The following is a 26,633-nucleotide window of genomic DNA, read 5'->3' as shown; positions in this document are numbered from 1 at the left end:
GATTTTATTTTGTTTAGTGCGAGAGCTGAGCAAACTTTTCGTTTGCCTAAAAAATGATTCTGAAGGGATAAACAACTTTGAAGATCAAAGTGTACTGAGTACTGAGGTTAAATAACTTTTTTTTATCCTCCCACCCGGATAAAAGTGTACCATAGGCTCAACAGTGTAAACAATTGAATAACCATGCGCTCTACGGTATACAATAGGATATATAGTTTCTTGATGGTTGTCCATATTGTATCAACACCGTGGATATAATACGTCCATAGTTCTCTAATGTAACAATACTTCCAATTGTTTTTAGAACATTTAGTGCATAAATTTTAATCATTGATAACTTCTGAAAATTTTGTTCAAATTGTATATAAGCCATATAATAATATTTATCCAATTGTAGCAAATATGCATTATTTTTCTTAAAATTTCATTGTTGAACGGTAAAACCGTCATAATTAAGAAATCCAATATCGTATTGTTTTACTATAAAAATACAATTCAATCTAATGTAATTTGAACGGTTTTCTTCGGATATTTCAACAATATATTTACGATACACTCTATTGTTTGACAAAAGAAAGTGTATGAAAAAATCTCAGATTTTGTATAGTTACGATACTTAACAACCCGTACGTTCTAATGCGAAAACTTCATTTACAATTTAATGAATGGTTCATAACAATGCATTCTAATGTATTTCTATTATTTCATCTACAATAAAATCTATTGTAAATTTATTGTGTTTTATAGTGATGTTACAATAAATTGTATTGTTTTTCTATAATATTTTTTATTCGGGTAGAGACGTTCCTGCCTAACTGGAAATGATTAGCATTATTGTTAATACTATTCACTTGAATCTGAGTGGTGCGAATATAATCGATTCGGTTGTCAAACTGAAGCCAAAATTATCTATTTTGCCGAAGCCAAACGTTGAAGATTTTGGTTATGCTCGTTTCAGATCTTATATTGGTTCGTATGAATAAAAAGTAGTAAGTTCAACTTTACTACATTTTCAGTAGTAAACGTCACTTGTGGAACATGTTCGTATGAATAAAAGAGACTTTACTACACTACACATTTCAAACATACTACAAACAACTGATTCGGTATGCATATAAGTTTACTACTGATTTCTTGTAGTCTGCTCAAGACGTTGCTACTCATGTTTCAAATGCAGATTATTCATCAGAATCGAAGCGAATCGGCTTTGTTCTTGAAAATAGAAATCCAATTTAAGGAAAAAAACAAAACAAACATGTCTTTTGTTTATTAGCTGCAAAAAAAATGATGAAATCATCATCGTCATCATGGGGTCTATTTTGTTTTGACGTTTCTCCGTGTAGTAAATGGCAGTAAACTGTAGTAAAGGCTAAGTTCGAATGTAACATATGCCATAAGTTTGAAAATGTTTTTATTCATATCAATCAAATATGTAGTTTTCTCTGTGGATTTTATTTTTGAGTAGATACTACAAGCGTTGAGTTTTGCTACTTTTTATTCATACGACCCATTGACTTAGTATTGTACGTGGATTTCCTTATTAGACCCGACCGTTCGAAATAGTCGCTCCTTGAACGGTCGTTGAAATCGCCGTTTGCACCATCACACCTGTCTTCATAGTAAAATCTGTCAAAACTGACAAGTCTGCCACGTGCTCTTTGCTGTTTCCCTCGGACTTCTCTTTCTTTTTTCGATGTTTTGACATCTGTTTTGACAGACATGGAGCAAAAAACAAGGCAATCTACCAAACATTTATTGAGTTTGGCAAACCTTACTGCAAAAGGGAACGTTTGGAATAGACAAGTGAACCGACCTTCAAATCCATTGGTCAAGTAAATCCACAATATTGTTATTATTTTGGGAAAAAATAAAAATAAATTTAGCTCGAGTTTTGTATTCTTTTTAACAAATATTTTCACATTATATTTCGAGTGGAAAATGAGTATAGGAATGCAACTAAAAACCGCTCGTTACGAAACTTCACGAGATTCAGCAACTGATTGGAGCAGGAATGTATGTAAATCATCGTAAAATCATCGCGCATTTGTGCGCCCTTATGCAGCATGGAAAGAGAAATTCGAAGAGCGGGACAGCCAAGTAACTGCAAAATAATTTTGTTTAAGGGAGTGATTTCAAAATATTCTTCTACTCGCTTGAAGGTTGGTATCGTGTTCAAAAGAAATTTCTTTTTCTATCTCAATCACATGTTAAATTCCGTTCACTGAATCGGAAAAGTGAAGAATCGCAACAAAATTCTTACAACAGTATCCACATGAAAAGAACAAAAAACAAAATTGGCATTTGTAAGGTTCCCACGCAAAGTAATGGGAGCTGTCACTTTACTTTCGGAAAAATATTCTGCTCGATTATTCCGTAAGTAAAAGTGACAATTTGCTCCATGCAGATCAGTTGTCAAAATTCCTCTTGGTAATATTGAACGAAATTCCGTAACCTCTCTACTTTTTAGGTCGATACTGGCCTTGAGCGCAGAAAAGGTGGATCTATCCGCAGCACCGGGTTCCGTTAAAAATCAAGTTTTGTTAAAAATATTTAAAGGCTTCAAAAAATATGGGTTCTTTGGGAAAGTTGACCTTAAATAAGCCAAAGAATCGACTGAGACAATAAAACGAGATACAATTTTTGACGGGAAAGGTCAATTATATTACAAAATACTGAAAATAACACTTATTAAAAGTTAAATTGTGAAATAAAATCAATTTCTAAAAGTTAAATTGTGAAATAAAATCAAAATACCCGATAGGTCTTTTCACGTGACACTACCGAGACGAACTTTTACATACAACCGCTGAACAGATCGTGCAAATCCGAAGCTGTGCCTTTCATATAATGCTACGTTCAGACACGGGAAAGCGAATTGAACAAGTAGCTCGAATTGAACATCTTAACACCTTCGTTCAACTCGCTTGAATGAAAAGAAAGTCAAACACTTTCCCAAAGAACCCATATTTTTTGACGTCAATTTACCTTTCCCGTCAAAAATTTGTATTCGCTCAATCGATTATTTATTTCATTTAAGGTCAACTGTACCAAAGAACCCGATGCCTCTAGGTATTTTTAAAATTTTAAACAAAAAATAAAGAAATGCTGTTATTCAAGATTGGCTTAACATTTGCCCGACTTTGAACAAACAGCGGGTTAATTTTTCAGGCCGGTACACGCGTGCAGCACATTTTCGGGTTTTGTTTTCGATTTTTAAAATAGTTAGAGGCTTAAAAAAATATGGGTTCTTCGGAAAAGTTGACCTTAAATAAGCCAAAGAATCGACTGAGATAATAAAACGAGATACAACGGAAAAGGTCAATTATTGACTGTAAAATCAGTTGATTTCCCGCATTAATCCAAACTAAAGCCGAACCATTAGGGCCGATGTCCACGTAGCGGTATTTCACGCTGCGTGCACGCCGTGTTCACGCAAGGTACCCATCATAAAATGTAGTCGTGCACACGTCTACGTGTGCATTACTCCATTTGATGCTGGGTACCTTGCGTGAACGCGGCGTGCACGCAGCGTGAAAAACCGCTACGTGGGTATCGGCCCTTAATAAAACAGTTTACAGATCCACTTACTTACTTACTTATGGATCCTGTACACCGCCGGTGGTGCAAAGGGCCGTCTTGAAAGATCTCCATCCTGAGCGTTGCCCAACTATCGCTTTAACCTGTTGCCAGGTTAGATTTTGGTCGACTTCTTTTATTTCTTTACTGAGGCTTCGCCGCCATGAGCCTCTGCTGCGATGCCCCGCTGGGATCCAGTCTGATGCTTGTTTACAGATTTCGTTTCCGCCCCTACTCTGGTGAGCTCTGGTGGCCTCTGGTGACAACGACGATGGAGCTCTCGTTGTTTGAGATCCAGTTGTGAGGCCACCAGGCCCGAATTATATACCGCAGGCATCTGTTTATGAACACCTGCAGCCGTTGAGTGTTCTCCACTGATACACACCATGTTTCGCTAGCGTACAGCACAGATTTCACGTTAGAGTTGAAAATTCGTATTTTGATGCGTTCACTTATCTGACTGTTTTTCCAGATATTTCTTAAACTCGCAAAGGCAGCCTTTGCTTTCCTGATCCGTGCGCCTATGTCGATCTTGGTACCGCCGTCTGACGTCGTTTGGCTACCAAGATATTGGAAGCTTTCAACATTCTCCACTGGTGGCCCGGTTACTGTGAAACTGGAAGGAGTCACCGTGTTTACATCCAATATTTGGTTTTGTTGACGTTGATGACCGAAGAGGAGCGCTCGGCAAGGTCGTTGAGCTTACTCTGCATATCAGAGCGCCGTTGCGCGAGGAGTGCAACGTCATCAGCCAATTCGAAGTCGTTTAGGTGCTCCATGGTTATAGGCTGGAATAAAAGCCAGCGGTTTGGTTCAAGGTCAATTGCATCTACCAGAATCTCTTCGATTACGATGAGGAACAGGAACGGTGATAGAATACATCCTTGTCTCACACCAGCTACGACCCGGATAGGGTCGGACAGGACCCCATTGTTTATTTGTTTATTTGTATCATATTTCATCTGACTGTGTTATCTACATGGAAACTTTAAGCTAGACAGTGTCCGTTGTTATAAAATCTTAACAGACGTTGCCGAAATTCAAATGAGCTGATGTCAAAATCGAATACAATGGAACCTCCGTTAAAACGGCGAATCATGACGAAGAAGCAGCTGTTAGCAGCATAGTTGGTGTTTTGTGCTGATTCAAACAGCAAATCTCTAGGTCGAAGTGTTCTAGAAGAGGGATAAAGTTGAATCTTACCAAGCAAATCAGGCACGTCATACTCCGATAGCAGTAGTTTGACAATGAAAACTGCTTGCTCCACATTCCTTCGTTTGGCAAGGCTATCCAGTCCCAGCAAGCGACAGCGATTAGCGTATGGTGGCAAATTTAGCGGGTCACTCCAGGGTAGATGGCGCAATGCATATCTGACGAACTTGTGTTGAACAGCTTCCAACCGAGCGATCCATACTGCTTGATAAGCATTCCAAACAGCAGAAGCAAGTTCCAGTTGAGAGCGTACTAACGAGCAGTAAAGTGATTTAAAGCACAGAGCATCACGGAAATCACTGGACATTTTAAAAATGAATCCGAGCTGACGATTTGCCTTATCAATTGTAGTTGTTAGAGGATGACTGTAAGTTAGCCTGTCATCCAATAGGACTTTCTTGCAATATTGTAATCGAAAACCAAAGTATCGACTGTCCGGTGAAAGCTAATGACGTAGCACTTGGAAACAGCAAGAACCATCATATTCCGATCACACCAATCCTTGAAGATGTCCAGAAGCTTCTGCAGTTCTTGGCAGTCCGCCAATTTTCGAACAACGAGATACATTTTGAGATCGTCTGCAAACAGCAGCAATCCCCCGCGTTGTAATATGAAGGTAACATCATACAAGAAGAGCGAAAACAGCAATGGGCCCAGCGTACCTTGGGGGACACCCGAGCCGTTCGAGAGACAGTGAGATGAGTGGTTTCCTATGATGACGGTAACTTGACGTTGCACAAGGTAGGATTTAAGCCAATTGCAGAAAGCTAAAGAGCATCCAATTTTCCCCAATTTTTTTTTTTTTTGTATCTTTATGAGGGAGACTTTCAGCCCGAGGCTGGCTCGTCTCCGAGGTTCTCCGATTTAGCGAGCAGTATATCATGATTAACTTTATCAAACGCTGCTTTAAGATCCGTATACACGGCATCGACTTGAAGCTTTTTGCTCATGTTGTCCATACAGAAAGATGTAAAGCTTACGAGATTCGTTTCCACAGACCGACCAGAAAAGAAACCATGTTGACACGGACTGATATAATTTTTACAGCAGGCAAAAAACCTCTCGTAAATAATCGATTCAAACACTTTCGATTCAATACCAAGTGCAGTAATTCCCCGCTAATTACTTACGTCACATTTGTCACCTTTTTTGAAAACAGGAAACATTGTAGAGCATTTCCAATGGGTGGGAAATTTTTGCTGTCGGAGTGATAGGTTGAATAGTATGCTCAGAGGGATAGCCAAGATGTCAGAACATTTTTTTAATACTGCCGAAGGAGTGATGCTTGGGCCAGCAGAGAAGATACTACCATTTGAGGCTCGATGCTAAAAACATCCATGCCAATGATGTTTTCAGGTGCATCTTAAATTGCGCTTACAATTTCGGCTTGAGATTTATGATTGTGCAGCACTCTGCACGGAAAGGCCTCGTACTGTGCTTCGATGAGGCCGATGATTTTCTCAGGAACCCCCTTGCGTCTCAGGGCGCCCCACATATTCTCGTGATTGAGACGGTCGAAAACTTTTTCGTAGTCAATGAATACCAAGTAAAGGGACTCTTGGAATTCGTTGACCTGCTCCAGAATGATGCGGAACGTGAAATTATGGTTCACACAGGATCTTCCGGCTTAGAATTCGGCCTGCTGCCGCCGGAGAGTCACATTGATCTTCTCCTGAATCCGGGCTAGGATAATTTTACATAGAACTTTGAGAACGGTACACAGCAACATAATGCCTCGCCAGTTATCGCATGCAGTCAGGTCACCCTTTTTGGGCACCTTCACTAAGATACCTTGCATCCAGTCGACCGGGAAAGTTGCGGTGTCCCAGATATTACGAAATAAACGATGCAGTAGTTGAGCGGATGTCATGTGGTCAGCTTTGAGCATCTCGGCTGATATGCGATCGACCCCTGGGGCTTTATCCGATTTCATGCTTTGGATGGCTGTTTGAATCTCTAGCAGTGATGGAGCTTCGGTATTGACGCGTGTTATACGTCGGATCCTAGGCAGATCAGGCCGAGGTGGTGATGACCTGGCTGGCACTTGAAAAAGTTGTTCGAAGTGCTCTAACCAGATTTTCAGCTGGTCAGTTGGGTCGGTAAATAACTGATCATTCGCGTCTTTCATAGGCATCGTTGCATTCATCTTCGCCCCGCTTAACCGTCATGAGATATCGTAGAGGAGGCGAATGTCTCCGGTTGCGGCAGCTCTTTCTCCTTCGTCGGCCATAGAGTCTGCTCACGCTCGCTTGTCCCGTCGACATGAGCGTTTTACTTCCTTCTTAAGAGCCGCGTATCGTTGACGGGCTAAGACTTTGGCTCCTCTGGTTTTTGATCGCTCTATCGCGGCTTTGGCTTCTCTTCACTCCTCTATCTCCCTCCAGGTCTCATCGGTGATCCATTGTTTTCTCTGGGTGCGCAGTTCGCCCAGATTGTTCTCGCTGGTGGCGATGAAGGCATTTTTGATGGCGGTCCATTGGTCTTCTATGCTGCTACCTTCCGCAGTTCTTCAACGAAGGAGCGTTTCACCGTGGCATCTTCCACCGGCATGTGTTGAATCGTCTTCCAACTCTTTCCTCCTGCCGACGAATTCGCGCAATGCGCAGGCGTATTTCGCCGATGAGGAGGTGATGATCAGACGCGATATCGGCACTACGTTCATTCCGTACATCAAGAAGGCTCCGTTTCCATTTTCGGCTGATGCAGATGTGGTCGATTGTGAACCTTGTGAACCGGTGGATGAGAGAAGAGCGATCCCCCGATCACCATGTCGTTATTACCACGAAATTCTGCGAACAGCTCTCCGTTTTCGCTCATTTCTCCGAGACCATGGCGTCCCATAATGCGCTCATGGTTCGAGTTGTCGGATCCAATTGCATTGAAGTCGCCCAAACAGATCTTTGACATCTTGATATCACCCTGCGGGATTCTATCTACGACGGCATTGAGTTGTCTGTAAAAGTCCTCTTTGTCTTGCAGATCGGCAGCATCGGTTGGCGCATAACATTGGATTATAGTAAGGTTTCGGACCCGTGTTCTAAATCTGGCAACGATGAACCTTTCACTTATAGGTTCCCATTTATAAGCGCAGAGTGTGCCTGAGCGCTTAGTAGGAAGCCAAGTCCGCGATGCCGGGGAGCGTGTTCACCTCGTAAACCAGAGTATAGCAGAACTTGTCCCGACGGCGTTCTGTGTTCTCCAAAGTTTGACCAACGGACTTAACTCAGTCCCAGGATCTCAAGCTTCATGCGGCGCGCCTCATTGGCAAGTTGTGCCAATTTACCCTGCTGGGCTATGATTAAAACGTTCCATGTACCTATTCGTTGAACCACGTTGAACCATAATGATAATGGTACTGGTAATTAATCGTACTGTAGTCTGATAACGTTTTGACCATAGTGGCTACAGTTTTGTAGAGTGGACTGTATGAGCAACGGGTTGTTAGGAATGTTGCACTATAAAAAAAATACACAAGAGGACCGTGTGTTTTACACATACATTTGCGCAAATTGTCAAAACAAATCAATGTCATGTGTAAAACTTACGACTTCGCTCAATCAAAACTCATCATCCGTTCATGAACCATCCACACGGTATTAACGTGTAAAACAAATCGATTTGGATTGAATAGCTTGACATGTTCGTTTGTTTTCTAAATGAATTTGTTGTATAATCGTGTTGAATTTTATTTGTTAATGAATGTATTTCGTGTTTTCTTTCATATGTTTACAATGACACAGGAATGTATTTCCGCTTGAGTCCGATTTTCGTCATCGGATCGAAACCCAATTCAAAAAGCATTGTTTTGCTATAACTTCCAACGAATCAACGGTGGAGGTATATAAAAAAACAATCTTTCATTGGTTTTCAATTCTCTAACGTAAATCGAATTCCGGACGGATGAAATGAAATAAAAACAAATTTTGTACAAATGTATAAAATGCAAGATAAAATGTCTTCGACATCGCTAAATAAAGTTCCTAATTAATAAAGTTGAATCATTTGGTTGTATAGCAGCAGGTGTCATTGTCGTATTTACACCCGACACTCGAACAGATCCTTGCTGTCTTCATCTTCAGTGGACCAAAAAGCTTCATTACTGTCTTACGACCGATTCCATTGTCATCCACAACGTCAAGAAGTATGTGCTGGCCATGATATGTTGATTCCAGCTTGCCGGTATGCATGTCTCTTCGAAGGAATTACGCGTTTTGATGAGGCATTCTGTTACACGAATGTTAAGGGAAGGAATATATTTGTTATTGACGTAATAGAAGTATGGCATTTTCAAAGTAGTGTTTCATTGATAACTTACCTGGTAATAAGATGGTGGTTATTGTATCGGAGAGCTTCTGACCATTGAATTGTTCGATGTTCCGAGATGTCGAGTCCTCTGATAAAAATTGTTGGATTGTGATTTGTTGGATTGCTGCGATATTGGTGTACTCTCCTTGCAGAACTCGGGCTGTTCATATACGGAAAGGAGAATATTTTTCATAAGCACGATTTTAAAAATATGTTTCATGGAGAAAGTGGAATTAACTTACCTCTGTCAATAGGAACACATTTTCTAATCCGATATTTCTCCCTATGGGCTACCAGATAGGCATATGCTGAATATAAAGACTTTTTCATAAAGAGTCAAGTACCTATATTATTCTTTAAAGGAATGTAATTTGGATATTTTTAGTTAAATGGCTTTACATATTGTCATTTATAATTTAATACTAACCCATCAAATTCAACCACCGTAACCAATATGTATTTCGTTGTCTACAGTGTCTCGACTTAATTCAAATTTTTTTTTTGTTTTTAACCACAATTTAGCAAAACATTAAATTACTACAAAATATCAGCTGAAAACAAGTTAGTTTATTCGAAACATGTGCTTTCTCTTCGAAAGAGTGACACAATTAGATGGTTCGAATGCCTACTCAAGTTTGTTTGAATCAATTCATAACATTTGTTAGATAAATATATGAGATCGTGGTGTATCAAGTATGGAATTGGTTATAAACATTGTCATTTGAACTGAGTTTGTGAAGAACATCTCAGTGATATGAAATGCATTAGATTTCATGGTGTAGGTGGAATTGAAATTGATACATTTTGAAACACATGGGTCATATTTGTATTTGTTTTGAGTATCCATTGGTATGCACATCAATTCGTGGTGTAACAAGTATGGAATACGACATAAACATTGGCATTTGAACTGCGTGTGGGAAGAACATCTCAGCGATGTGAAATCCACTAGAGTTGATGGTGTAAGCCGATTGAAATCATCCATATTCCGAAACACATGAATTAAACGTGTATATTTTTATCAGTGTAAGCTAAGAAAAACAATTTTCTTCATACATTTTTGGCGTAAAGATTTTTTTAGCACAGTCGGGATTCGCTGGTTGGGCCATGACCCAACTAAAAAGCAATTATACGTCAAAATGCAATGTAAACACTGGGCATCATTTTTGTGTTGTTCAAGTCGAAATGCACGTATTCAAATGGCTGTCAGTTGACCCAACTAAAAAACCGATTTCGTTAGTTGGGTCGAGGATTGGATGTGGCCCAATCAGCAAATCGGGACTGTATTATATTGAATACGGTTCGTAGACCGTAATGTGCCTTCTAGACTACAAGCTATATCACTTGATATAGAGTAGCTTGGCATCAACGTTCGCAAATATAATTTTCACTGCAAATAATTCGTATGATGTCTCATGTCAAGATCCTCTATATCAAGTAGCTATATCACAAATCTGAACGTGGTCTAAACCTCATTGATTAAGGTGATTATACAACAAAGCCACGAATCGGCCATCTTTTAAACCACGTGCTTTTTCTAGTAATTTTTCAAGAGCACAAATTGAGAGAACCACAACGCCTATGAGGATAACATCCGTAGATCGTTTGCTTACTTATGCTAAACAATCGTCTTTAATTTCAACATTGTACGGCTAGATTTGAACTTTTGATAATAGGAGTAGAAAACCGTGTGGTGAATTTAAAATTCACCACATGGTTTGATTGTATAATCACCTTAAGGTAGAGGTAATTGATTGACCATAGATGTGTATGTACGATCTGGACCCAACTAACGAATTCGTTTTTTTAGTTGGGCCAACTGACAGCCATTTGAACACGTGTGTTTCGACTTGACCAGCGGAGAGCCAACTAAAAAGTGACCCAAGTATTGAAATCCCAAACAGCGAATCCCGACTGTATTATGTTAAGAGCTTAAATGGTAATGGGTAACGATATCAACTACATATGTCCAATGGGTGGCTCAAAAATACTTTTTCAAATTTGTTGATAGGCCGCTCTCTTATTCGGTTCTATTTGATGCCCTGATGCTCTGGATAAAATTTCAGCCAAATCGGTCAACGTTTGGGCGGTGCTAAACTCGTTGAAAGTTTATATGGAAAAATGTATGCAGAAACATCCAAAAACAGTGATTTGCAGTTGGTCGGCACTATTTACGATCAAGAACCATGCTACTTATTCAGTTCTTGTAGAATTAAATACAGAATGTTATGCTGAAAACCGCGGGAAGATATCTATATGGCCCATCAAAAAAATTGAATAAAGTTTTTCTCATACTAATTTGAGCCACCCATGTCCATGTTATATTAAATGGTAAATGATTATGCAGCAACTGTAAGAGCCCCGCACATATGATACGTTTGCGTTTGACACATTTCCCATGGGAAAACTGTCAAACGCAACGCAAACGTATCCTAAGTGCGCGGCTCTTTTTAGCTAAACGTCTCGTGAAAAGGTCTTTTGAAGCTTTTCGGAGCTGATTGATAACAACATTTCTATTGTACTTCCAGTTGAAAACCGAAGTGAGCTCTCGCGACAATCGAGTTTTCTCCGTTTCCTTTGTCGCAACTACGTCGCGACTAGTGCGCATCATGGCGCACGGCGGTGGCATAGATGCGCACTAGTCGCGATGCAGTTGCGACATCAGGAAATAAGGAAAACTCAATCGTCGCGAGAGCTCACTTCGGTTTTCAACTGGAAACACAATAGTTTTTCCCAGTGTGTCTTTTAGCCCTTCAGAAACAAACGTGCTTGGTATTTTGACAGCTTCAAATGACAGTTTGATTAAATTTGTCGATCACTCTCGCGCCAACGTTCAAAGAAGCAACATCGGAAAGTGGAAAGCTGGTCTTGTTTTAGCTTGTTCGCGTCCACGCGGTTTTGAGCGAAAAAAAGTTTTACATTTTCTCGATTGAAAGTGAAGGTTATTCTCATGTGTAAATAGTCATAGTTTAAGTTCGATTCTACTTTTATTTTTTAAGGTTCCATTAATTTTATCTAATCTTTGAATTCGAAAATCCAAAAAATATATTACTATCAGCTAGAATAGGTTAGGTTAAGATTTTATGAAAGTGGTGTAAATATAGGTTAAGTTTCAGTGCATGAGTGCGGATGAAAACGATTTCAGGGGGTTTGAGGATCGGGATGTGGTAAACTGAACTCATCCCCAGGTAAGTCTGGAATAAATGAAGGCATAAGACATGGGGTACGAAGGAAGCTAGAAGAAATTATTGAAACTCAGAAGGCCAAAACGTACAAGATAGATAAGGGTAAGGAGATGACACAAAAAAAAGAAAACGCAGCAGGCAAAATGACAGACAAAATGAATGTTGACTTGACAGACGAGACTGACACAGGCAATACTAACAACAACGGACAAGACAAAAGGAAAAATCAAAAGAAAGAGGTAAACACGAACAAAAATTCAACAAGGAATGACTGGACCAAAAATACGACACACACAGTTTTCTTCATCGAAAGGGAAAGCCAAGATGTCAAACCGGTTCATACAATGGAAATCGCAAAATACTACACAACATCGGCATCAAAAACTATAAAGAACTGAAATTTGCTGGACAAGGACGGTACCGAATCACATTCAATCGACCGAGAGAGGCAGAAGACTTGCTTAATTCCAAGCTTCTGTCGGAGGAGTTTAAATACAAGGTGTATGTACCCAACATGCTGAAGGAATCGATAGGGATTATTAGGAATGTCCCCCCATCGCTCACCGAAACCGAGATTCTAAACAACATCCAAACAGGAGGAAAGAAGAAGATCATCAAAGTGGAACGGATCAACAGGATGAAGGACCAAATCCTAATACCAACATACACAGTGAAAGTCTACGTAACAGGACAGGAACTTCCAGAAAACGTCTCGATCTATGGTGTTCCAGCGATTGTTGAAGCGTACATCTTTCCCATTAAGATGTGCAACAAATGTTGGAGGTATGGACACAGACAAAAAGCTTGCAAAAGTAGGAATGAACGATGCGAAAACTGCGGACAAGAACATGGCGGTCAGGATTGTTCCAACCCCACCAGCTGTATTCACTGCAAACAAATGCACAAAGTAACAGACAGAAATTGCCCGGAAAGAATACGTCAGGACAAAATTCGTTACGTCATGGCGAACGAAAGACTGACTTTCATGGAAGCAGCGAACAAGTTTCCAAAACCGAATCAAGTACAAAACAGACTGGACTCACTAACAGATTTTCCACCGATCATAACGAACGATCACAATACACGACCAAAAACAAGACTACAAACTACTCAATCAGACAATAGACCAGCAAGACAGGTTTCTAGAACACGAAATAGGTCTGGCAGCCAAAACAAACATCCACAAGAAACACAGGTAGACGTTCCATCTATCCTCAACAAAATTACAGCTATTCAAAAAACCATCCTCAAACACGCAGAAAAATCCAGAAATAGTAAGGACACAATTGACTCAGACATTTTGTTAATAAACATAAGTGACCAAATCAAATCGATCATAGAAGCGGAAGTAATGACAGTCAATTCTAATCCCACCCAATCAAAAACTTCATGGGGAGTTTCAGGAATCTAAAGTTTGTACAACACAATATAACCAGTATTCGCCCATTAGATACCCGTAAATCTCTTAAAAACTTCCTTAATGTAAACAAAATAGACATTGCACTCTTACAAGAAATTTGGATCAAATCAAACGAAGAATGTAAAATCCCCGGATTCAATTCTGTTAAACAATGTAGGCAAAATGGATACGGAGGAGTCGGTATTTTAGTTCGAAATGAAATTACATTCAAAGAAGTTGCATTGCCAGATCTAAGCCCATTAGAAACAATAGCAATTAAAACACTAAATACTGAATACCCTATACTAATTATTTCCAATTTACATCCCTCCACCTCCAATCAGAAATCAAAACATAAAAGATCCTTTAAAAAATAATAGACATAATCGACCAACTAAAACTTCCAACAATTTTTGCAGGTGATTTCAATGCCCATAGTCGTACTTGGAATCCTAACCAAAGTAATTGCCCTAGAGGAGAACTACTTGAACACCTTTTAGAAAACACTAATCTCATTAACATGAATGATGGTTCCCCAACTTTAATAAAATCCCCCAACACCTCCCCATCAACCATAGACTTAACTTTTGCTACGTCTGACATAGCACATAGAATAGAATGGACCATACACTTCGATGAAATAATGAGCAATCACAGAATTATAACTTTCGAAATACTTAACACAGCCAAAAATTTTAATTACAAAATCGAATGCATCAATAAAACAAAAGCTATAGAAATGATAAACCAGATAGACGTAGACACTATTATAGACCAACATGACATTCTTCCAGCAATAAAAGAAAAAATAGAAAAAAATAAATATCATAGAAATAGTAACAGAACTCCAAAATCATGGTGGAATAAAGAAATTGCTGATCAACTAGAATTAAAAAATAATCTGCTAATCCAATACTTTAGAAACCTAACACAAGAAAATTTAATACAATTTAAAAAAGCCAAAGCGAAACTAAAACAACTAATAAGGAAAGCCTCAAGAAATGATTGGAATAAATTAATTGACTCAATAAATCCAGATATGGGATGCAAAGAACTATGGAACATTGTTAAAAGAATAGGAGGCGGATACACATCCAAAAATAATATTTACTTACTAAATGATAAAACAATAGCATTAAAATTTATTGATATTAACTTCCCAGAAATAGAAAATGAAATCACTCATACAACAAACACAGCTGAATCAATTCCAAACATTTCCCTTTCAGATTTAATTAAAACTATACACTCTAAAAAAGATTCATCTGCCCCAGGAAACGATGGTCTTTCCTTCCAGATTCTTAAAAATTAAATCCACCAATCCTTATTAAAATAGTTGATATGTTAAATTTAGTATTAAGAACAGGAGACATACCTAATGATTGGAGAGAGATAAAATAGTTCCTATACTAAAGCATAACAAGGACCCCTCTAAAGCAGAATCTTATCGACCAATTTCGTTATTAAGCGTTTTACTAAAACTTCTCAATTTTACAGTTAAAAAACACTTATCAAATTTTTTAAATAGAGAAAATCTTTTGCCACCCTATTCCTTTGGATTTAAACAAAAAATATCAGCAGTTAACTGTGTAAATACTCTTGTCTCACACATTAAACAAGCTAAAAGAGAAAATGAAATAGTATTAGCAACTTTTCTAGATTTAACAAAAGCGTTCGACAATGTAAATATTGAAAAATTGATAGAAATTCTAAATGACATAAACACACCCCCAGAAATAAGCAATTGGATTTATCAATATCTAAAAAAGAGGAAAATAATTTTAAAACTAGCAAACGGTACAGAGATAATTAGAACAACTAACAAAGGATTGCCTCAAGGCTGTCCATTGTCCCCCATTCTGTTTAACATTTATACCACGCAAATACATAAATTAGCTAGAAAAGACAGAATGTTTTTTCAATTCGCAGATGATTTTACAGCAGTTATCATAGCCAAAACAATAGCAGAAGCAGTAGATAAAATGAACAACTTTTTAAATCATACAGTAAACGCATTGAATGAACTAGGAATGATAATAAACTCAGAAAAATGTGCCACAGTGATATTCACAAATAAATTTCACCCCATAACCAGTATCACTATACAAAACACTCAAATAGAAGTAAACCCTTTCCACAAATTCCTTGGAATTTTCATAGACCATAGATTAAATTTCAATAAGCAAGTTGAAAACAGCGTCACAAAAGCTAGAAGAAAGATAAACATACTGAAAATGATAACAAAGAAAAAAAATGGAGCCCACCCTCAAACAGCACTTAAAATTGGTAAAACAATTGTACAACCCCATTTAGATTACGGTCTAACACTTTCAGCAGGAACATCCAAAACCTCTTTTACTAAATTAGAAACTGTCCACCACCTTTACATAAGAACGTCAATGCGATACTTGAAATCAACCCCGAACCATGTAATTCTAGCTGAAACAGGAGAACTACCCCTAAAAGATAGAGCAGAATATTTAGCTATCAAGGAAATAACCAAAATTTGTATCACAATAATAGCCCCATAGTACCCTTCCTTATTGAATCTATCCATACTGAAGAAATACACAAACATAGTTCTTATTTAGAAACAATAGCAAACATAAATAACTTCCATTTACTACAATTAGCAAAACCCATTTTCACTTTGCCAGCCAAAAACTTAATAGTCAATACAGAAATCAAAAACTTAACTAAAAAGAATCTAACAAATAACGTACAAAAACAAATGGTAATAGAGTTAATTAAGACAAGCTACCCAGATAAATATCTTATTTATACAGATGGATCAAAATCACAAGATAGAACAGGCTACGGATCTATGACAGTCAAGAAAAAATCTCTTTATAGTGGTAGGCTTAGGACACAGTTCACGATCATGAATGCGGAGCTTGCAGCAATTCTAAAAGCAATTGAATACATTTCTCAAAGTAACATTCAATCTCCAGTAATATTAACAGACTCGAAAAGTGCCACAAAATTACTAAAAACGTTAAAGCAGGTGAAAATTATTTAGTCAATGAAATAATACATAAAGCACTATTATACGACAAACAGATTATTCTACAATGGATACCGGGACACATAGGATTATTAGGAAATGATAGGGCAGCCTTGGCTGCTAAATTAGGTGCTAGTAAAACGAATATAGAGGATTTAAAGTTGACAAAGGTGACTTACTATTAAACATTAAAAAAGAAACCTACTGCATTTGGGATCAAAAATACAAAACAATATCATTAGATAAAGGAAAACAACACTTTTAATAATGTCTACAGTAATTCAAAAACCATGGTTCGATAATATTAATTTATCAACAGATCTAACAGTAATTATATCCAGAATTAGAGCAGGACATACAGCTACAAAAGATAGACTATACAACTGGAATCTAATTAGCTCAGACAGGTGCGACGAATGCAATGAAACTGAAACCTTGACACATATCCTTCACCACTGCCCTAAATTCCAAACAATTAGACTGAAATTTCCAATATTACAACAAATAGATGATATTACTCCTATTCTAGCTGAAAACAAACCAGAAAAAATTAAACAGATTGCCGAATTCTTAAGAGAAACTAAAATTAGTGTTTGAAACTAGCTAATCCGCGAAATTTTGATAAACAAACTTAAACCGTGACATTACATTTGACACTACCCGACACTGAAATGAGAGTACTGTCAAACTTCAATATTCCCGTTTCGTTTTCATAAATGACATGCGATGTTGTCACCCGCAAAACAAGACTTGGCTGAAATGGACCGATAGGTCTGCGCCAAAAGAGAGAAAGAAAGAAAGAAAGAAATTTGTCGATCACGGACTGCGGGAGCGATGCCTCCATGTTCGCTCATTTTGTGTTTACGCCAACAAAATTGGTAGAAAAGACTGTAAATCAATTTACCATAATTTATTCATCTAACATCCATAAAGTGTTGAGAGTAATCGGTAAAGGTGGAAAATACAATTGTTTGGAGGTGGTCTACAGTAAGTATTTACGTCTAATCGATCCTCTGAAGCAATGGATCTGGACGAGAGCGTCACGAAAGGCAAAGGCCGGGGTCGGGGTCGTGGATCCCGCGGAGGTGCCCGGGGTAGGGGTCGTGGCCGCGGTCGAGGTCGGGGAAAGAAAGCTTCCCGAGTGATATCGTCCGACGAGGAGGAGGATGTCGGATCACCTGATCATGAGAAGGATGCCACCGATGAGCCACAGGCTGAGAGTGGTTCCTTACCGAAGGGAACGTTGGCCGAGTCGGAAGCGATCAAAGAACCGTCGGTGGAGAAAGATGCAATGGATGAGCCTACCACTGGTAGTGCAGCGATTGTGATCGACATGGAAGCAGACATTTCCCAGCTGGAGGCTCCTACGTTCACGACCATTTCGAGGGGGCCACCGGAACCAATGTTGAGGTAAATATGAAAATAACTTTTATTTTGTAATAAGGATTCAATAGTTATTTTTTTTTGTAGATTAAATTGGGATCATAAGGTTAACCTGATTGGAGAGAAGGTTTTGAATCCGATGATCTACATTTGCGATCAATGTGACAAACCGATTCTCATCTACGGACGAATGATTCCGTGCAAGCATGTTTTCTGCTTGAAGTGTGCCCGTTCTGAAAATCTTAAGATATGTCCTCGCTGCAAAGAGAAGGCAGTTCGTGTTGAGCAGACCGGTTTGGGCACGGTCTTCATGTGCACTCACGGAGGAACTCGTTACGGGAGTACCGGTTGTCGTAGGACGTATCTTTCGCAGAGAGATTTGCAGGCGCATATAAACCATAGACATGTGACCAATCCGCCACAGCCGGTGCCTCCGCCAGTGGTCCCGCAGTCACAAACGTCTCAAACTCAGCAGATTATTGACGCCAAGATTGCAAGTTCTCCGGCTCGAAAGAACTCATGCGATCAGATGAATTCCCCGAGGACTGCTGGTGGAGGACAGGGTCCTTTGCCGTTGAATTATGTCACAAGCGGTTACGGATCATCTAGTGGTAAATGTTAGTTAATTTAGCATATTCTAAAACCAAACCGATCGATCCTTTTTTTCTTGCAGCCACGCAGTTGATTCACAACATGGCAATCAGCCCACAAACTGCGCATCTCACCGGTCGGTCCAGCTATACTCAACAATCATCACCCCAACACTCGACCGGCTCTTCCGGATGGGGACAACAATCGTCGCAATATTACCGATAGGTTCGTCGACAGAAAATTCCCCGAATGCACTTTCTTTCGCAGCAGAATCAACAATCATTTATTTGATTATTTATGAAGTAAGTATAATGACATTGCAAAAAATAAATAATTTTTTAAATAAATGTAATCTATTTCAAATCCCAAATATAATATGTACTTATTACTATAGAAAGATATCACCAAAACCAGTATGAGATTTATTGTCTCCATCTTTCATAACAATGCTTCAATTGTCTTCAGAATCTCTTCCACATCTGTCCCACTGTCATTCGTAACCACCAGGTCCCATTCTGTGAACTCGTCCAAATCGCATTCGGATTGCACGTTGTCCACCCCTTCCCGAAAGGCCCACCCTCGTTGCATTCTAGTCGCATCGTCAGCTACAATTCGCACACTTTTTACTCGCTGGCCAAATTGTTCCCTGAAAAATCTCACGTCCGTTTTCCTACGGATATCGCTTACGATGCAGATTTCCTTCGAAAGATTCGAGCAAGCCTGCCGGCAAAAGCATCCGTAGTCTTCGGCTCGTTTCCGATCGCTCCACTCGATCATCTCTTTGCGGTATTGCTCTTTGTATGGGCTATCTCCCAGCAGTTTCTCCAGATCCAGCCCACTGGTTTCGGCCCAGCTTCGCTTGATCGGCTCCGAAATGCGGATGACCTGCGCTCTCTCGGTGGTCAATCTGAGGGATATGACATGTAGTGTTTTATTTTTTTGGGGATTCAAATGACTTGATCGAAGCTCACCTTTGTAGAAGACGTTCAGTTAGGAAATCTTTACCGCACTTCCGTTTACCGGAGATCAGGAGAACCACTAGCGGAATGTCGGATGTGGCCATGGTGTGTGGAACTTGTTTTACTTTTATGAGCGAAATAAGCAATAATGATTCAAATTGTTCGGGGCTGTCATTTTGATTTGACAAAGTCGAAGCTGCCATTAGGCTTTCAGCGATCGTGTACGTACACGCACGCTTCACTCACACTTTTACTCGGTTTGTTTGCAACCACGAGCAGCTGACACGGCAAAATCAAATGGGATTGTTTGCAACCACGAACCTGCGTTCGTGTTGGTGAGAAATGTCGGCGAGACCCTAATGCATTGAGATTCTCACGTCCAAATGTGTGAGTGGCGATAAAAGGAAAACAAACACTCTCAGATGGTGCAACTCAGCAAAGATTGGGTAAAAATGAGTATATTTCCAAATATTTTTTGACTCTTTTGAAACCATTGTGATGACCCGATCATTTTTGAGGTTATGAGCAGAAGGAAAACAAACATGTTTTTACACATGACGAATTGCACATTAGTGTGCGAGCGCTCAACGTCACTCATCTCTATATAAATAAATACATACAAACATGAGTGACATCACTGAAATTTAGCATGGCGAAGTAGGTACATATAAGAAATTAAATTTAAATTACGACCAAAAAAAATAGAAAAAATGTTATTTAAAAAATATTCCAGTTTTGATAGTAAAACTGAATGAATAAAATTACAAATTACAAATATAAGCTATTAAATAAGCACCTATGCAAAAAAAAAGTCAAATTTATATGTTTATTGTAAAGATTACTAAAAGTCTTATCCCGCATACCAAACAGTTTTCAATTTAATATTGTTCTGAACTGTTAAAAAGCATTTTAAATTTTGTTTTCTGTATATTCCGTGATAATTTTCCAACATCGTCACGCATTCTCGAAACTTTTTCCAGATGTCGCACCGGAGCTTCGACTTCCCGGTATAAGCCATTTGATAAAAAGCTCAAATGACAGGAGACCTAACACTAATATTTACATTTTACAAGGAACATTTGCGAAAATGGAATGAAATGATGATGATGATGACGAAATGATGATGGTTTGCATGCAAATTTACCAAAACAAAGACCGAGCCCTTCACTCAAAATTTCGATCAGCTGTTTGAATCTGTCTCGTGAAATGGCTTATTGAATCTGACACATTCATTATTCATGTTCAAAAGCTCTAAGAGTGAAACCAGTAGGTGATTCAGTTTCATTTTAAATTTTCGACCACTATTCTAGTTTGAATCTGGAGCAAAATAAATAGAACAAACTCGTAATTGCAAAGTAGATTGATCCGTAGATAAAATGACGCATTAATATACCAAAATAATTGAAAAATATTTGAATCTCGTGATTCATTTGTGGTTCAAATCTGCAGAAAATACAACTACTATACCAGTTCTAATTGTTTTACAGTTGGCTGGATGAATCTAGAAAAGCTGCTGGAAAAAATAATGTTTCAGATTCATATTCAAACTGATTTAAATCACTGCTGATTTGAGAGTAAAATCAGCAATGATTCAGTTTTATTGCAAATTTTCGAACACTATTCTAGTTTGAATCTGGAGCAAAATAGACCAAACTCGCTGGTTTCCCCATCAGTGTTTCATTCGTATTTTTCAAATTTTCAATTAAGTGAAAGCACTATGTAGCTCAAGTCCTGGTGTTAGGTGGGACGCTAAACAGCCCTGACACGACGGCCCTCCGACGAGACAGGAGGTTTGCGCAGGTCCAATAAGCCGCCTAGAAAACCAATCATTACGAACAATATAAGAGATAATGCGACTCGATATAATCGGAAAAGAACTAGGCGACGAATACAGGATCACGATTGGAAGCTTGGAACATGGAATTGCAAGTCGCTAGGTTTCGCAGGTTGCGACAGGATGATCTACGATGAATTATATCCCCGCAACTTCGACGTCGTGGCGCTGCAGGAGATTTGCTGGACAGAGCAGAAAGTGTGGAAAAGCGGGCATCGAACGGCTACCTTCTACCGAAGCTGTGGCACCACCAACGAGCTGGGAACCGGCTTCATAGTGCTGGGTAAGATGCGCCAACGCGTGATTGAGTGGCAGCCAATCAACGCAAGGATGTGCAAGCTGAGGATTAAAGGCCGTTTCTTCAACTATAGCATCATCAACGTGCACTGCCCACACGAAGGGAGATCCGACGACGAGAAAGAAGCGTTCTACGCACAGCTGGAGCAGTCATACGATGGATGCCCACTGCGGGACGTCAAAATCGTCATCGGTGACATGAACGCACAGGTAGGAAGGGAGGAAATGTATAGACCGGTCATCGGACCGGATAGTCTGCACACCGTATCGAATGACAACGGCCAACGATGCATAAACTTCGCAGCTTTCCGCGGAATGGTAGTCCGAAGCACCTTCTTTCCCCGCAAAAATATCCACAAGGCCACATGGAGATCACCTAACCAAGAAACGGAAAACCAAATCGACCACGTTCTAATCGACGGTAAATTCTTCTCCGACATCACGAACGTCCACACTTACCGCAGTGCGAATATTGAATCCGACCACTACCTCGTTGCAGTATGCCTGCGCTCAAAACTCTCGACGGTGTACAACACGCGTCGAAGTCGGACGTCGCGGCTTAACATTGGGCGGCTACAAGACGGTAGACTAGCCCAAGAATACGCGCAGCAGCTGGAAGTGGCACTCCCAACGGAAGAGCAGCTAGGCGCAGCGTCTCTTGAAGATGGCTGGAGAGATATTCGATCCGCCATTGGTAGCACCGCAACCGCTGCACTTGGCACGGTGCCCCCGGATCAGAGAAACGACTGGTATGACGGCGAATGTGAGCCGTTAGTGGAAGAGAAGAATGCAGCATGGGCGAGATTGCTGCAACACCGCACGAGAGCAAACGAGGCACGATATAAACAGGCGCGGAACAGACAAAACTCGATTTTCCGGAGGAAAAAGCGCCAGCAGGAAGATCGAGACCGTGAAGAGACGGAGCAACTGAAGAGACGGAGCAACTGAAGAGACGGAGCAACTGTACCCCCTGGCCAAACGAGTAGTTCGAACTGGAGGGTAGATGATAGCGACCACCTGGCGGTTCGTTACAGTATCGACTATACGACCAGCATTCAGCGGACGGAAGAAGGGGCGAGGCCTAGCCCTCGTATTGTAGCTAGCAGGGCCGATCCGCCCTTAAACACGTGGCTTAAGCGCCACTCCACGGGGGAGACCACGTGTGCAGATTTATTGCCCGGACGAGACTCTCCTTAGGGCGAGTCCATTTAATCTCCTCGAAAGGAATTTTACAGATCGTTTCAGCTAGCTAGCGAACCAACGACCGAACGGGTTTACCCTAATTATCGCAACTTCCTCATACAACCAGAAGGCAATCAGAGATTTCGGTAAGGGATCCACCCATACTAAAATGCGATGCAACAGGTTATGCTGCTCGCAACATCTCATCATCGGAGATCCACCGATCGTCGCGCAACAAACAACAGATAGGAGGTGATCTGACTGCCCCCTACGTCACACTCCCATATGGTGGAGGACGGGACTCGAAACAAACAAACGCGAAGTGACGTAAAACACATATAAATCAATCAAACAGCAGGGAATTGGGACAGAACTAACATTTATTATAAACAAGAGTCGAAATAGCTTTTAGGTTTACATGTATTTGGTTTCATTGCTCATTTTCATTCATGTTCAGATTGTATTCGTCCTCTCTATGCTATCCCTACTATGTGTGCGTTCTCTCTCCCTGTCTAGTTCTCATGTGCTCATGTGCTTTAAATGTTCTTGATGTGACGTCACATTTCTAGCAGCGCATCGGTGGGGCTAGTCTGCGCTCCTGGTGACAAGAAAGGTTTAGCGGCGGCAATTCGTCACGCACGCTTCACGGTGTCACCAATTTTGTGAATGGCTTTTATGGGCGCATTCCTTCAGTCTTTTGACTGGACAAAAAAAAACAACAACTCCGAGGCGCCCTCAGCGGACGCCCCACTCCACAAAAAATACTTTATCCACTGGATGGACTCACCGGATTCTGGATGGCTTACCGGCCCAGTCGTTGACCTACGGGCAGGTCAATGTGCCCGTCTCGAGCGGCGACGATGACGCCAAGCGCCTGCTTGGTCGATGGCGGTTGGCTTGCCCGCTCTAGCAGCGGCGATGCAGCGATGGCGACACGCGGTGGCAGCTTTTGATGGCGGTTGGCGGTACGATAAACGGACCGAATTACGGACCCTGTCCAAGTGGAGGTCCCCTGGGCCTCGCCCGGACGATATGTTGGTGGATCGTCCGGCTTCCAGCGGGTTGACGGTTGCTGGGAATGCTTTCGTCCGTGGAGGGGAGGAAATTCGCACGCTTGGGTGCGAGTTTTAATTGCTGCGAAATAGAAGCCAAACGGCTAAACAGAACACTTAGCACAAGCACAGCACAGCACATATAGAGCACATTACCTTTTCGTTTTGGTTTTGACTTAAATATCGCACACAATCTCTAACTACGCACACTTTTCTTCTAATCTAAGGACGAACAAAATATTCAATTAATTACATGCACTTAACGTCACTCTATAATTGGAACATACTTTTTATAAAAAAAAACGAGTAAATTACAAACGCGCACACTTCCTATATACTGGCTGTTCACAGACGAAATGGCAGAATCTATGTTCCCTCAGATTAAGGAAAGTGAATCCCGGACAATCCTGAGATTCGCCATTTCCCGAAATTTCTTCGTGCACATTCGTGATTGCACAATTCCGAAGGATAACTCGGTGCGCTGGACCTGCTGCCGTCCCTTTCCAACCTTTCGAGGCGACAAATAAACTCGCCCAAGGAAAAATTGGGCAAAAATTTATCGCTTGTTGCCTATGCTAAGGGACAGTTAAACATTTAAACATTTTGAATGGAGTTTTCGCCCATTCACATATATACAGAAACACATTTAATATTTACAAAATTCTGACCGTTACAGTATGTGGAAGACATCATACTTCGACGACGAGGTGTTTAAGGAAGCGCTCCGCCGCGAGCACAATACTCTCGGTGCGGCGGCGAGCAGCTGGTAACAGTACTCTCGCGTGCATGCGATGCCACCATGCCTAGGAAAGTCCACCCAAGGAATGGGAGGCCACCGGCTTACTGGTGGACTCAAGCAATTGCGAACCTGCGCCGCGCCTGCCTACGGGCAAGGAGGCGGATGCAGCGAGCACGCACAGAAGAGGAGCGTGTTGAACGACAGGTGGCGTTCGTGGCTACTAGAGCCGCTCTGAAGACTGAGATTAGATCAAGCAAAAAAGCCTGCTTCGAGGTCCTGTGTCAAAGTGCCAACGCGAATCCATGGGGTGACGCCTATAGGGTCGTAATGGCCAAGACAAGGGGCGATGGCCCCTACAGAGCTGTCTCCAGAGATGCTGGAGAGGATCATCGCGGGGCTCTTCCCACGTCACGACCCAAGTCCCTGGCCTCCCTTTGTGGAGCTGCCAGGGGCCAGGGTGGCCGACGAGGGAAGAGTAACTGCGGCGGAACTTGCGGGGATTGCACAGTCCCTTAGTGTAGGTAAGGCGTCAGGATCGGATGGTATTCCGAACCTGACCATCAAAGCGGCCATTGCTGAGGCTCCCGAGATGTTCAGATCTGTCATGCAGAGATGCCTGGACGAGGGAGTCTTCCCTTGGTCCTATTGCCAAAGGCGGGAAAACCACCGGGGGATCCGTCGGCATATAGACCAATATGCCTGCTTGATACGGCGGGGATGGTGCTCGAGAAGATCATCCTCAACAGGTTGTTGATACGCACGGAGGGTGCGGATGGTCTATCGAGTAACCAGTTTGGCTTCCGAAAGGGTAAGTCGACCGTAGACGCTATCTTGTCGGTTACCAAATCCGCGGAGATAGCTATCCAGCGTAAGAGGAGGGGAGTTCGCTATTGTGCAGTAGTGACTCTCGACGTGAGCAATGCTTTCAATAGTGCCAGTTGGGCAGCTACTGCAGATGCGCTCCTGCGTCTTGGAATTCCCGAGTACCTGTACAAGATTCTCGGAAGCTACTTCCAGAATCGAGTACTGGTATACGACACGGAGGCGGGTCGGAAGTGCGTTGACATAACCTCAGGAGTTCCGCAAGGTTCCATACTGGGTCCGGTGTTATGGAACGTCACGTACGAAGGTGTCTTGAGGTTGAAGTTTGGTAGCCACGTCAATTACGCCTGCAAGCGTGCCTCCACAGCTATAGTGGCATTGTCCCGGATGATGTCCGCGGTTTATACCAGCAAGCGCAAGCTTCTGGCTAGCGTCGCTCTGTCCATACTAAGGTATGGGGGCCAGCTTGGGACACGGCCCTGCGTATTAACTGCTACAGAACGAAGTTAGAAAGAACGTATAGGCTCATGTACCTAAGAGTTGCGAGCGCGTACCGTACCATGTCGCACGATGCACTTTGCGTCATCACCGGTATGATACCTATTGACATCGTTATCGGTGAAGACATAGTAAAAGTGCTTCGAAATGCACGGTATCTGGAAATTATCTGAAAAGGAAAAACAAATAAATAGCTATCTTTCGAATCTCAAAAATCATGTCTTTTATTGGCAAAGCAACTCGGCCGTGTAATCTGGAGCTATTGCAATGCTTTTGACTTCTAAACGCAACATTATTGGCAAGCGCATAATCTATTGTCAAATCAATGCAGCATTCTTATAAAGCGCATCCCACTTTGGAAGTCAAAAGCGTCGCAATTTGGTGATCTACTCGGAATGAGTGAGAATTGCGAGCCCTGACCAAAACTAATAAAACTGATAATCTGGAGCGCCAACACCAATAAAATTGGTTTACAATAATAACAAAATTGTAACAAAATCAGTTATTTATAACAACCGTTGATGATATTGAGTTATGATATTTTTTTGTCATTTTTTTAACAAAATTATAAAGAATTTTTTATGTTTTAAAGTTC

The 26,633-nt window shown here is 40.9% G+C and overlaps 2 protein-coding genes and 1 long non-coding RNA gene across 5 annotated transcripts; 1 reads left to right on the top strand and 2 right to left on the bottom strand.

Annotated features, from left to right (window-relative positions):
• Window positions 1-8,550: 8,550 nt before the first annotated feature.
• LOC134207671 (uncharacterized) lies at window positions 8,551-10,758 on the bottom strand. Of its 2 annotated transcripts, XR_009978402.1 has the most exons (4): window positions 9,521-10,758; window positions 9,336-9,447; window positions 9,104-9,253; window positions 8,551-9,012 (listed from the first exon to the last, which is right to left on the bottom strand). It is a non-coding gene; the product is annotated as an uncharacterized LOC134207671 (long non-coding RNA). The 2 variants fall into 2 exon arrangements; XR_009978401.1 differs by having other exon boundaries at window positions 9,336-10,755.
• A 6,747-nt stretch (window positions 10,759-17,505) lies between these two features.
• LOC134207669 (E3 ubiquitin-protein ligase Hakai) lies at window positions 17,506-19,030 on the top strand. Of its 2 annotated transcripts, none has more exons than XM_062683455.1 (3): window positions 17,506-18,091; window positions 18,152-18,681; window positions 18,738-19,030. In XM_062683455.1, the coding sequence occupies exons 1-3, from the start codon at window positions 17,703-17,705 to the stop codon at window positions 18,878-18,880; spliced, it is 1,062 nt and encodes a 353-aa protein (XP_062539439.1). In that variant the 5' UTR covers window positions 17,506-17,702; the 3' UTR covers window positions 18,881-19,030. The 2 variants fall into 2 exon arrangements, with proteins under 2 accessions (XP_062539439.1, XP_062539440.1); XM_062683456.1 differs by having other exon boundaries at window positions 17,508-18,091; window positions 18,152-18,675.
• A 51-nt stretch (window positions 19,031-19,081) lies between these two features.
• LOC134207670 (phosphomevalonate kinase) lies at window positions 19,082-19,839 on the bottom strand. Its single transcript, XM_062683457.1, has 2 exons — window positions 19,627-19,839; window positions 19,082-19,562 (listed from the first exon to the last, which is right to left on the bottom strand). Exons 1-2 carry the CDS (start codon window positions 19,815-19,817, stop codon window positions 19,094-19,096), a joined length of 660 nt encoding a protein of 219 aa, XP_062539441.1. The 5' UTR covers window positions 19,818-19,839; the 3' UTR covers window positions 19,082-19,093.
• Between the last annotated feature and the right edge of the window lie 6,794 nt (window positions 19,840-26,633).

Source organism: Armigeres subalbatus, chromosome 1 (assembly GCF_024139115.2).
Source record: "Armigeres subalbatus isolate Guangzhou_Male chromosome 1, GZ_Asu_2, whole genome shotgun sequence".
NCBI lineage: Eukaryota > Metazoa > Arthropoda > Insecta > Diptera > Culicidae > Armigeres > Armigeres subalbatus.
This window is presented reverse-complemented; position numbering and strand designations above follow the sequence as displayed.